We start from the raw sequence: 13,646 nt of genomic DNA, 5'->3' as shown, positions 1-13,646 counted from the left end.
TCAACCAGAGCTGTAGTGAATAGTTTTCCTTTAAGACCCTGGTGTATCAGAGTATGAATTCACTTTGGCAGAGTGGATGCTTAAAGAATCAGGCTGCAAGCATTTAGGGTAATCAGTTTATTTTCTGTCTGCGTAGAAGACAGGATCCAGGATCCTAGTCCAGTGTGCCTCACAGTTTCCAGGGTAGGGGCAGGAAAGTGTTTCATAGTTCTCTGTATTCAGTATGGTTGCAGACCCCCTTGCCTTCACACCTGATGAGTTCTCTACATGCGGTGTCCTCACCTTCTTTAAAGTTGATGAACCTCTGCCCCACAGTGGCCTGCCTCGGCAGCACCTTTGAAGAGGTTTTCTCAACCTAGCCACCTGGGTAGTTATTCCCTCTTCTCTGCTACATCTACATGTTTGGTATCTCAGTTTAGCACATTTTATTGTAGTTTGATTATCTCCCCCTTCTTACACTAAGAGCCCCTTGAGGCCAGAAGTGCATCCACTCATCTCTTAGTTCTCATTGTTCAAACCAGTGCAAGGCACACAGCGCAGGGGGTGAAAAGCTGCATCTGGGGTAGTGAAGTGTCATGAAGTGTGCAGTATTTGAGAGATTGTGAGTGCCTTTTGCTCAAACTAGAAGTCAGGATATGCAATTTGACACAGGATTCGTTTTTCCAATAGCTGAATTAGTTTATAATAACTTTTATATGCCATTTTATGTCTAAAATGCACAGTGAACCTGAGAAGGTTTAATAGGTAGAATAGCACACTTTCAGAAATCAAGTCGTAGTCCTTTGAGTTACAGTGCTAAATTTGTCATCTCCAGAGGTTACATGGCTCAATCAAGATCATCTCTCTTTCAGTAGAGCTCTAGAAACCCAGGTCGGTTTCAGAATCATTCAGTCAGTCCCTTTATGAACACAAACACACTTGAGCAAGTCCGTCTCGAGGTGGTATGCTAACTCTTAGTTTTTCCTCTTTGATCCCAAATCTCTGCCTTTAATGTTAAATCAGCAAATATTTAACATAAAGGAGAGGAGTAGTCCCAAGAGAGCTGTTAATGCATAATGAGAAAAAGGCAAAAGACAGAAGGAGGAGACGGGTCAGCCCCGAGTGAGCGGGCTCTCTTGCCTCTTTCTGGCTGGAGTGCCTCAGTCTCTAGCGATGATGCTGTAGGCCACTGAGGGTAGGGAGTGAGTACCACACCCCCCACAGCACCCTCCTGTTGCAGTCATTTTAGTCCAGATAGGAATCAAGTGACATTCTGCCGTGGATGAAAGATTTTTTTGCAGGATGTTAAAATAAGGTATTAAGAGAACAAGTCATAGAGCATTTAGTTGTGGGTTGTTAAGAAGAAGGCCAGGTAGACTGTTTGGTAAAGGAGAAAGTCATTTTTAACTTCTAGCTTGCCTTTGGGCCCCCAGGACTCTACTGTGGTATGTAAGAAGAAGTGCTCTCACCCCGGCAGCTGCGATAGAGGCAAGGAGGCCTGTTGTGAAGAGTGCCTTCTCCGAGTGCCTCCCGAAGATGTCAAAGTGTGCAAGTTTGGAAACAAGATTTTCCGGGTATGTCATGAGCCAAGCTAATGGGAACTACTGTACTATTACAAACTTTCACACATAGTACAGGTTCAACTATTCTATAAAACACACATACACACACACACACATCTGTTTCTATAATTATTCATTTTTATAATAGTATTATATGTTTATCAAGGGCAAATAGGGGCAGAGAAGAAAATGTTTTCTTTAGCTTTAATTTGGCTGGGATATTCCAAACCTATAAAGCTTTATGGCTTTTTCCAAAGGTTGCCAGCTAGTGATTGAGTTGAGCTGAACATCACCCATGGATGGTGTGGTTGTGGGTACCCGAGCGTCCAGGAGCATCTCAATGAGTTGTGGGTGCTCGGTGACCTTTGTCAAAATGGTGACCCTTGTCAACATTTTGATGAATCTTTAGTTTGATACTTTTAGTATGATATGCAAAGACTCCTTTTTAAAGAGAAATATCATTTGGAAGGCATTCAGGTGAGGATGTTCCAGGTGAACTTGTTTTTCTGGATCAACAAGATCAGGAAGGAATCCTGTTTTATTTATTTAGGCCCAACTGTCTCGTCTGTGTGTTTTTGTTTTTTGACCCACAAGGGTGGATTGCACATATCTGCCTGTCTTATTCTGGCTGAGCTTTTGGAAATTGCAGAGAATAAATACAGTGAGCCAGATAAATTCCTCTAGTAGCTCTTTCTAACTGAGTAGGGGCCTACGCTAGGAAATGTGTCCTAAAGAAGCTCTGCCCTCCTGGAGGAGAGTGGCAGCCAGGCAGCGACAGGCTCTGCGTAGCCTTGGCTGACTCCTGTGTCCTCTGAATTTTCAAGTGACTTGCTGACCGCTGATCAGGAATCTGCCTGGCCCCGGGAGTCATGTGAATTAACCATTGTTCTTTCATGTAGAGTGCGGTCTGTGACTGTAGTACACCTGGGAGTCAGCTAATCACCTCTGGACATCTCAATTCGCTACTGGTGCCTGTGATAAATTCAACATTTTAGTTCTATTAAAAAGAGGAAAATTTAGTTTTTATTATTTCACCACCTATGAAAATCCAAATTTAGTTTTTATTATTTCACCATCTATGAAAATCCATACTTAGTTGTTTCCCAGGGTAAAACTGTACAGTGCATCCAAAGCAAGAGGAAAATATGACTTATTTAGACACACCAGAAATCTTCTTACACCTTGGAGGGAGAATACACACACACACACACACACACACACACACACACACACACACCCTCCCTAACCTTTACCTGATTAATGAAGGTAGATACAGAGTCATTTATCTGAAGGCTGGTGTTCCTGACTACGTACAAGACAAGATTTCCTCTGTGAAGGTCACAGTCGGTGGCCTTAGCTCCTGCAGCCCTTGGCTGATAACAGAATTGTGCGCTCTGTCCTGCAGGACGGGGAGATGTGGTCCTCTGTCAACTGCACCATCTGTGCTTGCACGGAAGGCAGGACGGAGTGCCGTAAAAAGCAGTGCGTCCCCATCAGCAGCTGCCCACAGGTATGTCTGGACGAGCTTGCAGAAGCCCCTGTGCGTGGCATGGTTGCATGTCATCTTCAGAACACAGAATCCAGATCTCCTGAAGTTTTCACAGTTCAGAATATTCAAATGCCCCTTGCAAAGCTTGGCCCTTTTCTTTTTTTCCAGTTTCATCCGAGTCTAGCTGTGTATGAAGATACCTCTTGTCTTGGTTTTGTCCCAACTCTCCTACTTCTTAATGCCTTCTTCCAGCTCTTTTCAAAAATCTCTCCAACTCTGGCTACGTCTGCTCCTGTGTTTTTCTTTTCTGGGTTTTCTGTTTAACATCATAACCATCTTTTGCCTCCTTCCCCCATTCTCTTCCTTCTCAGATCACAGCTTTCTTCTCATAGCCACAGTAATATGTGGTTGTTTATTAATAAATCCTCCAAGGGGCTCCTCCTGCCTAGCAGCAGCCCAGGCCCTTGCTGAAATTTTCTCTCCCTGACTCTAGCCTTCATTGTAACCCAGATGCAAATAGCGTCTTTATGGAAATATCTCTTTTCAAACACCCATAGTCCAGCGTGTCAAATAAAGCAACCATTATCTTCTAAAGCCTGAGCTTCATTGAATTCACCTCCACAACTTGAAGCCTTTCAAGGTTTTGTGCATTTGAAGAAAATGTCAAACCTATTCAATACCTTCCAGCGAATGAAAAATAACACATCCATATATTCAGGACATGTCTTCTCTTCTCTGTTATAGACAGCCCTTAATCTTATTCACATCTGTTATTATTATAAACAAAAAGTTGCTGTTTTTACTTGAGTGCCAAATGAGGCACAAGAAAACAACAGCTGTTGCTGTTGCACAACTGAATAAAGGGGGAGAGAAAAAGGAAAAAAAACCCTAATTAGTCTTGCCTTAAAAAGCCTCAGACATAAAACTGAAAACCTCCCATAAAAGAGAGAGAGAGAGAGAGAGAGAGAGAGAGAGAGAGAGAGCAAGCGAGCTACAATAAGTAGACTTGAACATGGACTGCTTATAAATATTCATTGGGAAAAGTGGGATCACATCATTTATGCCAGTCCTTGGGGAACCTCGCTGCTAATGAACTCTTGAAGCACATGTTAGTAATAATGGGCTTCCTTATTCTACAAGACAAAAACAGGATGCGGTGCCAAGCTGGTGGCTCGAGTAACTAGCCTCAGCAGGCCGCGGTGGAGTTTCCAGCTTCGCTTGAGTTCTGCCACTTGTGGCAGGGCTGATGGTTTTCGTTGTCCTTTGCCGCAGGGAGGTCAACGCTGTTTTTGTCACCGGCATCTCATTAGGGTTCCTTCTTAGTGGACCACATTCATGGCCAGGCACATCCGTGCCTTTAAGTGAAGGCCTTCCCCAGTCCACCCCTCCGTGCCTTGCTGGGCTCCCTCCTCGGGCTGGGGACCACCTTTCTGTTCTGTTGGCATCTTTCCCGCGGATCCGCCTGTTCACACTTTCCCTTCTCGGAGGCCAGCAGGAGGTCTTTGGAAGGCAGCTTAGCTCTATCATTAAGAGCATTTTAAAAACGCTCCTTTCCTCCTCTGCTGGGAAGAAGAAGAATAAGGAGAAAGAGAAGAAGAAGGAGGAGAATATCCTCTTCATCCTTTCTGACTGTCATACAACATTTTATCTCCCTTTTATTTTCATGGCAACTTTATTTCTTATAGTCTAAATGTCTGTAAAACTGGGATGAAATGATAAATTATAACAGATTAAAAACAGTATGCTACACATTAATGAAAAGAATGATCCAGTGCTATCCACAACGGGATGAATCTGACAGACGCTATGTTAAGTGAAGGAAGCCATAAACAGAAGACTACACCGTGATCCCACGTGCATGAGGAGAGGGGTGGAGACAGTGGGGAGGGGAAAAAGAGAAGGGAGGGAAACAATTCAAATAATGCTATGCTCCAATATGACAGTATCACTACTGATCTCTAATATGAACCAGAGGTGGGGCAGAGAGCTGAGATTAAGAGGAAAACAAGCCAAGTGCCATCTGCTCGAACCTTGCTATGACATGTAATTACCACACACCAACGAAAGTATAAAAAAGGAAAAAAAAAGGTAAAGAAAAAAAATCTCTGTCCCAAAACTTAAATAGATTTGTGGCCATGAACCATGTGAGCCTTGATTTTTAAATTGGAAGAAATGGGCAGAATATTAAATGCTCCTTTAGAGTTTTTGTGAAAACTAAGTGCTCTTTCTAATATCCACTCATCTCATTTTCCAGGTTTATGTGTGTATGTGTGTGTGTGTGTGTGTGTGTGTGTGTGTGTGTGTGTGTGCGTGTGCGTGTGTGTATGCGTGTGCTGCTGGATTCTGCGCTCACTAAACACTCCCCCGGAGTGAAGAAGTATCGGAGGCTCTGAGGGCCCAGTAGGGACCACCTCTGGTTCTCTGGTTGTCATCACACCATCATCTCAGCATCCCCAATACATATGATGGCGCAGAATTCCTCTGTGGCCAGAGCACTAATGTCATTGCAGATGGGCATGTGCTGCACCCAGAACTCACAGCTGCTCACACACCCCAGCTCCTCAGATCCCGCCGCCTGCACTTGACTTATTTCCCACCCAATGTTAGTGATGTGACCGGCACTGCTTTTATTTTCCATAGAGGGGATGGCAGTTTCTGTGATGTGCGAATGTCGGGAATCAGGTTGATTGCTCAGGGATTTGGCTTTAGCCAGCTCTGTCCACTGGGATAGAGAGCCTCCTTCTGTCCTTGAGGATACCACTCAGCGGGCTCGAGCTCATCTCCTTTGGCTTTGTCTTCCATGGCTTTTACTCATGAGAAATCAAAGGAGACCTGTATGCCAGGTAGAACTAGATTACAAAGCTCTAGGTAATGAATATATGCTGTGATGCCCTCAAACCATGCGGTGGCTGAATGAAACCAGATTTGATGTCTCATTAAAGTTATCGTAGCCTTTAAAGTACTGTTTTAGGTCTGGGTGCAAAACATGGATGTGAATGGGGTCTGGTTCTTGGATAATTAGCCAGCATTTTTAAAGTCGGTGTAATTGTTTGTTTTTGAAGTACCAAAACCTGCGCTTGGCATAACTGGCCAGCAGTGAACAGGCAGTGTGTGGACTGTGTGTCCTCGTGTGGGTCTTGGGAAACCTCCTCAGCCTCTTTGTCCTTAGTTCCTGTACGCATGGAGTAATGTCGTCTGCACTGGGATGTTGCTGTGAAGCTTAAATGAGATTAAGTCTGCAGAATTCGTAGCACTGTCCAGTGCAGAGCAGATACTAAATTGTCTTAAAGATAAAGAACTACGGAGGGTAAATATCTGCACTGGAAAGAGAATGGCCCTTTGGGCTACACAAAATTAGATTTAATATTGGTTTCTACCAACCTTATGTTGCATGACACCAATCTCTTCATCTATGAAAAATACACAACTCAAACGTTTCTTGAGCATCTTAATAGCTATAATAACAATCTCTAATATTCATAAAACCTTAGCGTGTTACAAGTATTAACTGCTTAAATCCTTGTAACCAAACTACTGTTAGGCAACATCAATAAAATATCTAGGAGGGTGTTTGTTATAGAGAAAATTCTAAGTGTCAATCTCTTGCACATTTCTCTGTGATTAACCACTGAGTCAGAGATAAGGCGGTGCCGTTTTCTGATATGGGTCCTGAGAATATGCTTTCTCCTTTAAATGTCATGTATTTAAAAACTGACGAAAGACAGGTAATGTAGAGCACTGCTCTGTATTCCAGAAAGGGAATGGAAAATTACTCAACATCCCAGCACTCACGGCTTCACTGACTGTGTAACAGTGACTCAACATGGATAACATGTCACTTTTCGAAAGAAGAAACCTGGCTGAATTTGATGTCTAGCACACCCTTATCTATAGGACCGATGAATTCTGCTCTTGGATCATAATTATTGTTTGGGCTTTTCCATCTGGCCAAGACAGAGAGAAGGCCATGAGTGGACTGACGGGTTGACAGGCGATTCCTGCTTTCCCCTGTACACTTGGTCTCCAGAGTGGTTGACTTGGATATCAGTGAAAATTCCCTTCATGTGAGAAAACTCACACCAATGAGTGCTTTAGGTGTCCCGTTTCTCTGAAGATAGAACGGGAAAGCTTTCTGGAGGACTTTGCCTGGCCTTAGAATCTGATACTTGAAACTTTATTCTCCCCCTCATCGTCAACGTCTAAGCATGGAGTTCAAATATTGCTTGGACCGATTTCACTGGCTTAGTCTGGTATTATATTTAAAAAAGAAATTTGTCCTCAGCAGACCCTGTTTCTTAGCATTAACCTTTTTTTTTTTTTTTTTTCTTGTTAGGGTAAAATTCTCAACAGAAAAGGATGCTGTCCTATTTGCACCGAAAGTAAGTTCATTCCTTTCAAAATGTGCTATTGATATTTGTTTGGCAATTTCATGATACAGTGAGAAAAATAGTGGCATGAGTTTTCTGCACATTTTAATTCTGGAGGTACGGGATGGGGTCATTCCCTCTCCCTCCAGACATTTTACATCAATTGTAATTCCTCTCACAGAGGCACAATTGAGACCGATGTGGGCCTTTCCATCAGAACTTGATGCTGTGAGCGATCAAGAAGATAAATGGTCTGCTGAGGTTTTAAAAAGGACCAGATAACGTAACACACATTTTAACTACTAATAGCATTTGCAGTCCTAGCGGCTAAGATAACGATATCCAGTAAAACCAAACTTACATAATCTGCGAGGGATTTTCCTTCTTCAGTATAAAGCCCGACAGCTGCAGTTCCTCTTCCCTCACTCCCAGCCCCGGCTCTTCACCACTTCACCTGGGCACACCCACGGTCGCTGTTGGCAAAGAGATCACAGGAGGTCACTGGGCTGCCTAGGGGTTTGCAGTCCTGTTATTTTTAACTGAGGTCTTGAAGGTTCTATCTAAACATGGCCTATTTTAAGAGCTGCTGGAGATGGCACTACTAATCCAGGGACAGAGCACGGTCACACGCTTCCTATCGGCCCCACACATAGCCTCTCTATGCCTCCGTCTATTAGCAAATTGCCATTTTAGTCCTCAAATTCATGTGGGCTTGAGATAGCTTTGGGAAATATTTCATTGAAAGAAGGGTATTAGTAATGCCTTTCAAATTAGTTTCCATGTATGATAAGCAGGATTAACAAAACCAGAAAATTTATTAGAAAGTATCTTATGAGCAGTTGGGCTTATAGAAGTGAATTTTCATGGCAGTTGGTACCAGATTTCACATGGGACCATGTGAAAAATATTTTAAATTTTTTCATTGGTGCATTGTGATCATACATCTGAATGGAGTACAAGATGGCAGAGGCATACATTTACACACGGCTCTAACTTTAGCCCATTTATAGCCCATTTATTTAAAATTAGAGTTTATATTGCTAAGAGTCATCCTGGTTTTCTTTATTTTTATTTGTTAGTGCTTTTGGACAACAGATATGTAGGGTCATATATATAGGTCATATATTAATATCTGATGCATAGATATATTAATAAATAATTTCTATGATACATTATTATAATACGTTATCATCTATTATCCTATCTCTATATTACTATTTTAAGAGACAGCTATGAGACAATTGGACAGCAGATAAAAGTCCTGGCTGAATTAACAACAAATAAATTATAGATTTAGTAAGAGAAATTTCCTTGGAAGACAATGAAATACATAAAAATAACTCAAAGGAGGCCAGTGAAGTCTGACTTCAGAAATTAATGCAGGAAGAATTCTTCGCTAGGATTAACACATCAGTTGATTTGAAAGCATGTGTATAAGCGATTACATTTAATTGCCTTCCCAGAGACCCTCTGAGGAAATTCTGCTTGCAGATGGCTCACAGGCCTCCTTCAGCTCAATTCCTTTCTGGACGAGCAGCCTCGAGTTGATGGTGATGAAGTTTTTCTCTGTATCCACATCCACTGAGATATTTGCATTTCTCTTAGTTGAAGCAAAGAACTCGTAGGAACCCTTGATAGTTCTTAGTTCACCCTTTCACTGAACACAGACACATGACATTTGCCAGTCACATCATCATGCAGGACCACTGCTCATTAGCTTCATAAAAACATGCGGTGACCTTTTACAGGAGTAGCCGAAATCTTGAATGATCAGATTTTATGTTGCATGGATCAAAAACGTGATTTCTGAGACAGCGGAGAGAAGAGCAGAGTTTCACTATTAGTTTAACCATCACGAGCATCTTTTCCATTTCTGGAAACCTGGTGACATCAGGAAGGAAAGAGAAGAAGGGTAGAAGCATTATGATAAAGTAAAACCCAGTCTGTAGCCTGTCACATTAAGTGCTGTGTTGTGTGGGACACCAGGATGAGTCCACACCTTCCATCACCAAGAGAGACAACTGCAAAGGACAAAGCCACCCAGCTGGAGGGGCGCTGGGGGCGGAGAGGGGGCCGGCTGCACCTGCATCCAGCGGGCCAGAGCTGGAGGCGCTCAGGCACGCGGCTCTCTGTCCAAATCCGAATGATATCATCAGATGGCGATGTCTCAATTTCCTTTGGTGTTCTTTCCATCTGCTTACTCTCTCTTGCTGTCCAGCAGTGCTCCTCCGTTGCTGTAAAACACATTCTATTTGGCGAGGCTCATTGTTCAGATTCAGTTAAGAGATGGGATGGCTTCCAGTTTTTTTTTTTTTTTTTTTTTTAAGCGACGCCCAGCTTTTCACAACACATTCAGGTAGACTTACTCTTCTGTTTTATAACTATGACCTAAAGACCTCCTACTTTGAAATTCCTTTGTCATTATATCCAGGATCTGGAACAAACGTTTGAATTCATTTTTTCCCCTCCTATGTCAGCTACAAAAGCTTTTCTGATGTATGGGTTTTTCTAGTAGAGAAATCAAGGGCAAAACTACAAACTAAGACCAGTGATTTCTACACCTGGAAAATGATCTATATTTTATTGAAATCCAAATTCACACACACACACACACACACACACACACACACACACACACACACACACTTCTTTAGTTAGTCCAGGGTTTTCAACCTCAATCTTATTGACAGCAGTGATGGATTGCATTGGCATGGGGCTATCCTGTGGATTGCAGGTTATTTATCAGTATCTCTAAATATCAGTAAAACCCCAACGCCTGAAAGATTGTGACAATTCAAAATGTCTCTATTGCCGGGCGTGGTGGCACACGCTTGTAATCCCCGCGCTTGGGAGGCGGAGACAGGAGGATCGCACAGGTTCGAAGCCAGCCGCGCTGGCGTAAGAGACCCTGTTTCAAAAAATATAAAATAGGTCTGGGAGTGTAGCCCGGAGGAAGAAGGGCTTCCAGGAACCCCAGTACCACCAAAAAAAAAAAAAAAATGTCTCTATCTATGGCCAGATATTCCCTGGGGGTAAAATTGCCCTTGCTTGAGAACCACAGATACCCCAAAAGTGGCAACATCTTGGGTGAACGCAGAAGTAAATCCCCATGGGACTAATAGCAATAATTTACCCTCGTTGCCTACTGATGAGTGAGGTGAAGTTGTCGGGCTACCATAAAATGTGAAAGACCAGAAGCCCTCTGAGTTTATTTGAATATTTTTGGATTTTAATTCCCTAGCCCTACAAATAATTACAGAGACATAACTCTAACATGACTGATTAAAAGTTGCTTGCGGTCCTTGCTCTCATTGCTAGGAAAGCAGAAAGAAATTTGCAGCTTACCTATAATAGCAGGCAGTTTTCGAGTAATCAGCTTACTTCCGACTTTACCATATATGTCCATTCTTAAGTGTTTTGAAGTTTTCAGTGTGCATGACTGTAATCTCCTTTCAATTCTTTTTTTTTTAGGGGGGAGGAAGAACATATACACACAAAGATGTAATAGACTGATTACAGAGGTCAAATACGCTAAGGTCTCCTTTGGTCATCTATGCTAGTTCAACGTATGTTGGGTTATTTCCAGTGGTGACAGCAGTGCATGGTATTTCTAAACTCCTATGGAATTTCTTCTTCCCTGGGTTCACCTTAGACTTGCTAGTTTGGGGAGGGCTCTTTCAACTCTCTGAAGGGAGTCAGTAGCAAAGAGGAAACTTGTAAATGTGTAGAACATTTCTTAAGTCTCTCTTTGTGGTAGCCAGTGATAATAGTAATTTACAGTTCTGCGGATAAGAAGCAGTAGGGAGACACAAAACTTGTATTCTGTAGGGCAGTCTTTGTAGGGTTGATCCAGTGGGGCAATCAGGAGTCTAGTGACATTGGGAATTAAAAAAAAAAAAGTCCTTTAAAATCAGACCTGAAAAAAGTATAAAAATCATTGCTGTTTTTAAGTTAATTGGGACTTATCCTCTTCTTCCCTTCCCAACAGAAAAGAATTACTCAGTTTGGATGATTTCTTTAAAATAAAATATTCAAAGTGAGCTAAACAAACTTTATAAAGCTTTTGGCAAATGCAGTTTCCTGCCAAGGTCTGAGGCTACAGCCCAGAGCAACTCTGGCTTTGCTGAGGGTTCTGCGACCCTGAGTCAGTTGCCAGGAGGGCCACTTTGCTGTGCTGGTAGCATTTGGTTTATATGAAACGTTATTTTACTGTGTGTTGGCAAATAGTAGGTGGAATCTTGACCTAACCACCCCACAGAGACCTTGATCAGATAAATCGTTTGCTAGCGGAATGTTTTCAGACTTGAAAATAATACTTAGTGTCAACGTTTTCCCTGATAGGCGAGGTGTGCCTGGGTGGTTGTGTTAAGGGAGGGAGGGAAGAAGGGAGGGAGAGAGAGACCAAGAGATTGATTACTTGAGAGAATTTAATCTCTTAATCAGCTCCAAGCCCAGAGGTGGCCAGAGGCAGCGCCGATGTGGATGGCCAGCCCCAGGGCTCACTGCTCTCAAGCTGTATCTGCAGCTCCCTTTGACCTGGCCTTTAGGATCCCAACCAGCAAGGAGCTTCCAGGTTATGTAACCCTAGGCAGCAGGGTACACTGAGCATAGATGTGCATTTTATTGAAATAACCTCAGCTGCTCATCCCACACATAACAGGAAATATCAAATTTCGGCAACTACGGGCGCAAGGAGGCTGGCAGTTGCCAGGTGACTTTTTAAACCTCCCAAGGGTTAGTCCATCTGTGTGCGGCTCGGTGCTCCTGCCTGCAGCGCTCCTTGGATAGGGCCCTCGGCCTGCAGCCTGCATCCGTCTCAGCAGCTGGAATTTGCCCTCACTAGTTTTGGCAGGTCTCACTTAAGCCCCTGGGATGCTTGCAGGTATCTTCAATTAAACAGGGGAGCTGTAGGAGGGGAAATAACAACAATAAATTTCATTTATTTCTTTGAAAAAAAAACATAATTAAACAATGACCTTAGGGCCTATTTTATTTTATGAGAAATCTTTACCGACAGAGGTTCCGCAAATTAGTGATTCTGTGTTTGAGCAAAGTTTCTGGCCTGGGAGACTGGAAGCAACTCCAGGTCCCTTAGCCCCCAGAGTCTGGCCTTAACTCAGGAAAGCAAGGCAATTTGAAACCAGAGCTCAGGATGCTTGTAGAATAAGAATTTGTGGTGTTGACTTTAGCCCTGCCAAGGAGGTGTTAAGCTAAGTGGCCACTGAAGTTTCTGCTGAAGTGTCTGGAGTCGGGTTTGACTCTGCTCCCAGACCAGCAGCGCACCGGGGTGGCAAAGGAACCCGAATGTGCCTGGCGCGGAGGCCAGGGGATCCCACACACGGAGAAGCAGCTTCGGAGGAGGGCGTGAGGAAATCGGTTGGCTCTTTGTTTTCTAAGGATATATTAGAACAGCACAGAAAGGGAATCTGTTCATTTTTTTTATTACCATAAATGGGTGCAAAGTTGAAGGAGGAGGGGGATAACTTTGGCGAGTTATTTTTTTATCCCCCTATCGTCAGTTTGTCCAGGGCACACTAGACGGTACCCTTTACGGAATGCCAGCATCCTTATAGGTGGCGCGCTGAGTTAGCACTTGATAAGCGTGCAGTACTTATGCTGTTAGTTAGCCATCTTCCTCCTCCTCGTCTAACACGAGAGTAATAATAGCAATAGCAGCAGCAACAGCTAAACTTACTTAGCATCTGCTGCGTGTCTAAGCACTGTCTTGAGTTGTCCCATTTTATTTTGTTTCTTTCTAATAGCTGTCTTGTGACCAAGTAATGCTATCAGCGCTGAGAGCGAGCGCTCTAGTGACTTCCGTAGCCTGCCCTGTCACTTGACGGTTTGATAACTACTTGTAGTTAAGAAGGGGAAGAGAGACTTCGGAGGGTTTTATAACTCAGAAAAGATTGGAGAAAGACATTAAAAGGACTTTCAGTTGGGGATGGTGGCGCATGCTTGCGATCCCAGCAAGGGGAGGATAAGACAGGAGGATCATGGTTCAAGGACAGCCTCAGCTACTACTTAGTGAGGGTCTTTGCAACTCATTGAGACTCTGTTTCAAAATAAATAATAAAAATAAAAAAATAGACCTGCTGGGGGTGTAGCTCAAAGGTAGAATGCTCCTGGGTTCTATCTCCAGTACTAGGAAAAAAAAAAAAGAGTTTCCAGCCAGGCATGGTGGCACACACCTGTTATCCAGGTACTTGGGAGACTGAGATAGGAATATTGCAGGTTTAAGGCCAGCCT

At 43.1% G+C, this 13,646-nt stretch overlaps 1 protein-coding gene across 1 annotated transcript in view; it reads left to right on the top strand.

Annotated features, from left to right (window-relative positions):
- Window positions 1-13,646, top strand: part of BMPER (BMP binding endothelial regulator) — a gene marked incomplete at both ends in the record, with an annotated part of 235,228 nt that overhangs the window by 136,744 nt on the left and 84,838 nt on the right. The window contains 3 exons of the mRNA XM_080701300.1: window positions 1,413-1,553; window positions 2,947-3,051; window positions 7,364-7,409. Of these exons, the coding sequence (XP_080557426.1) occupies window positions 1,413-1,553; window positions 2,947-3,051; window positions 7,364-7,409 (292 nt within the window). The remainder of the gene's footprint in view (window positions 1-1,412; window positions 1,554-2,946; window positions 3,052-7,363; window positions 7,410-13,646) is intronic.

This window comes from Muscardinus avellanarius, assembly GCF_963383645.1.
Source record: "Muscardinus avellanarius genome assembly, chromosome: 9".
Taxonomy (NCBI): Eukaryota; Metazoa; Chordata; class Mammalia; order Rodentia; family Gliridae; genus Muscardinus; species Muscardinus avellanarius.
Note: the sequence above shows the minus strand (reverse complement) of the source record. Positions and strands in the feature narration are given on the sequence as shown.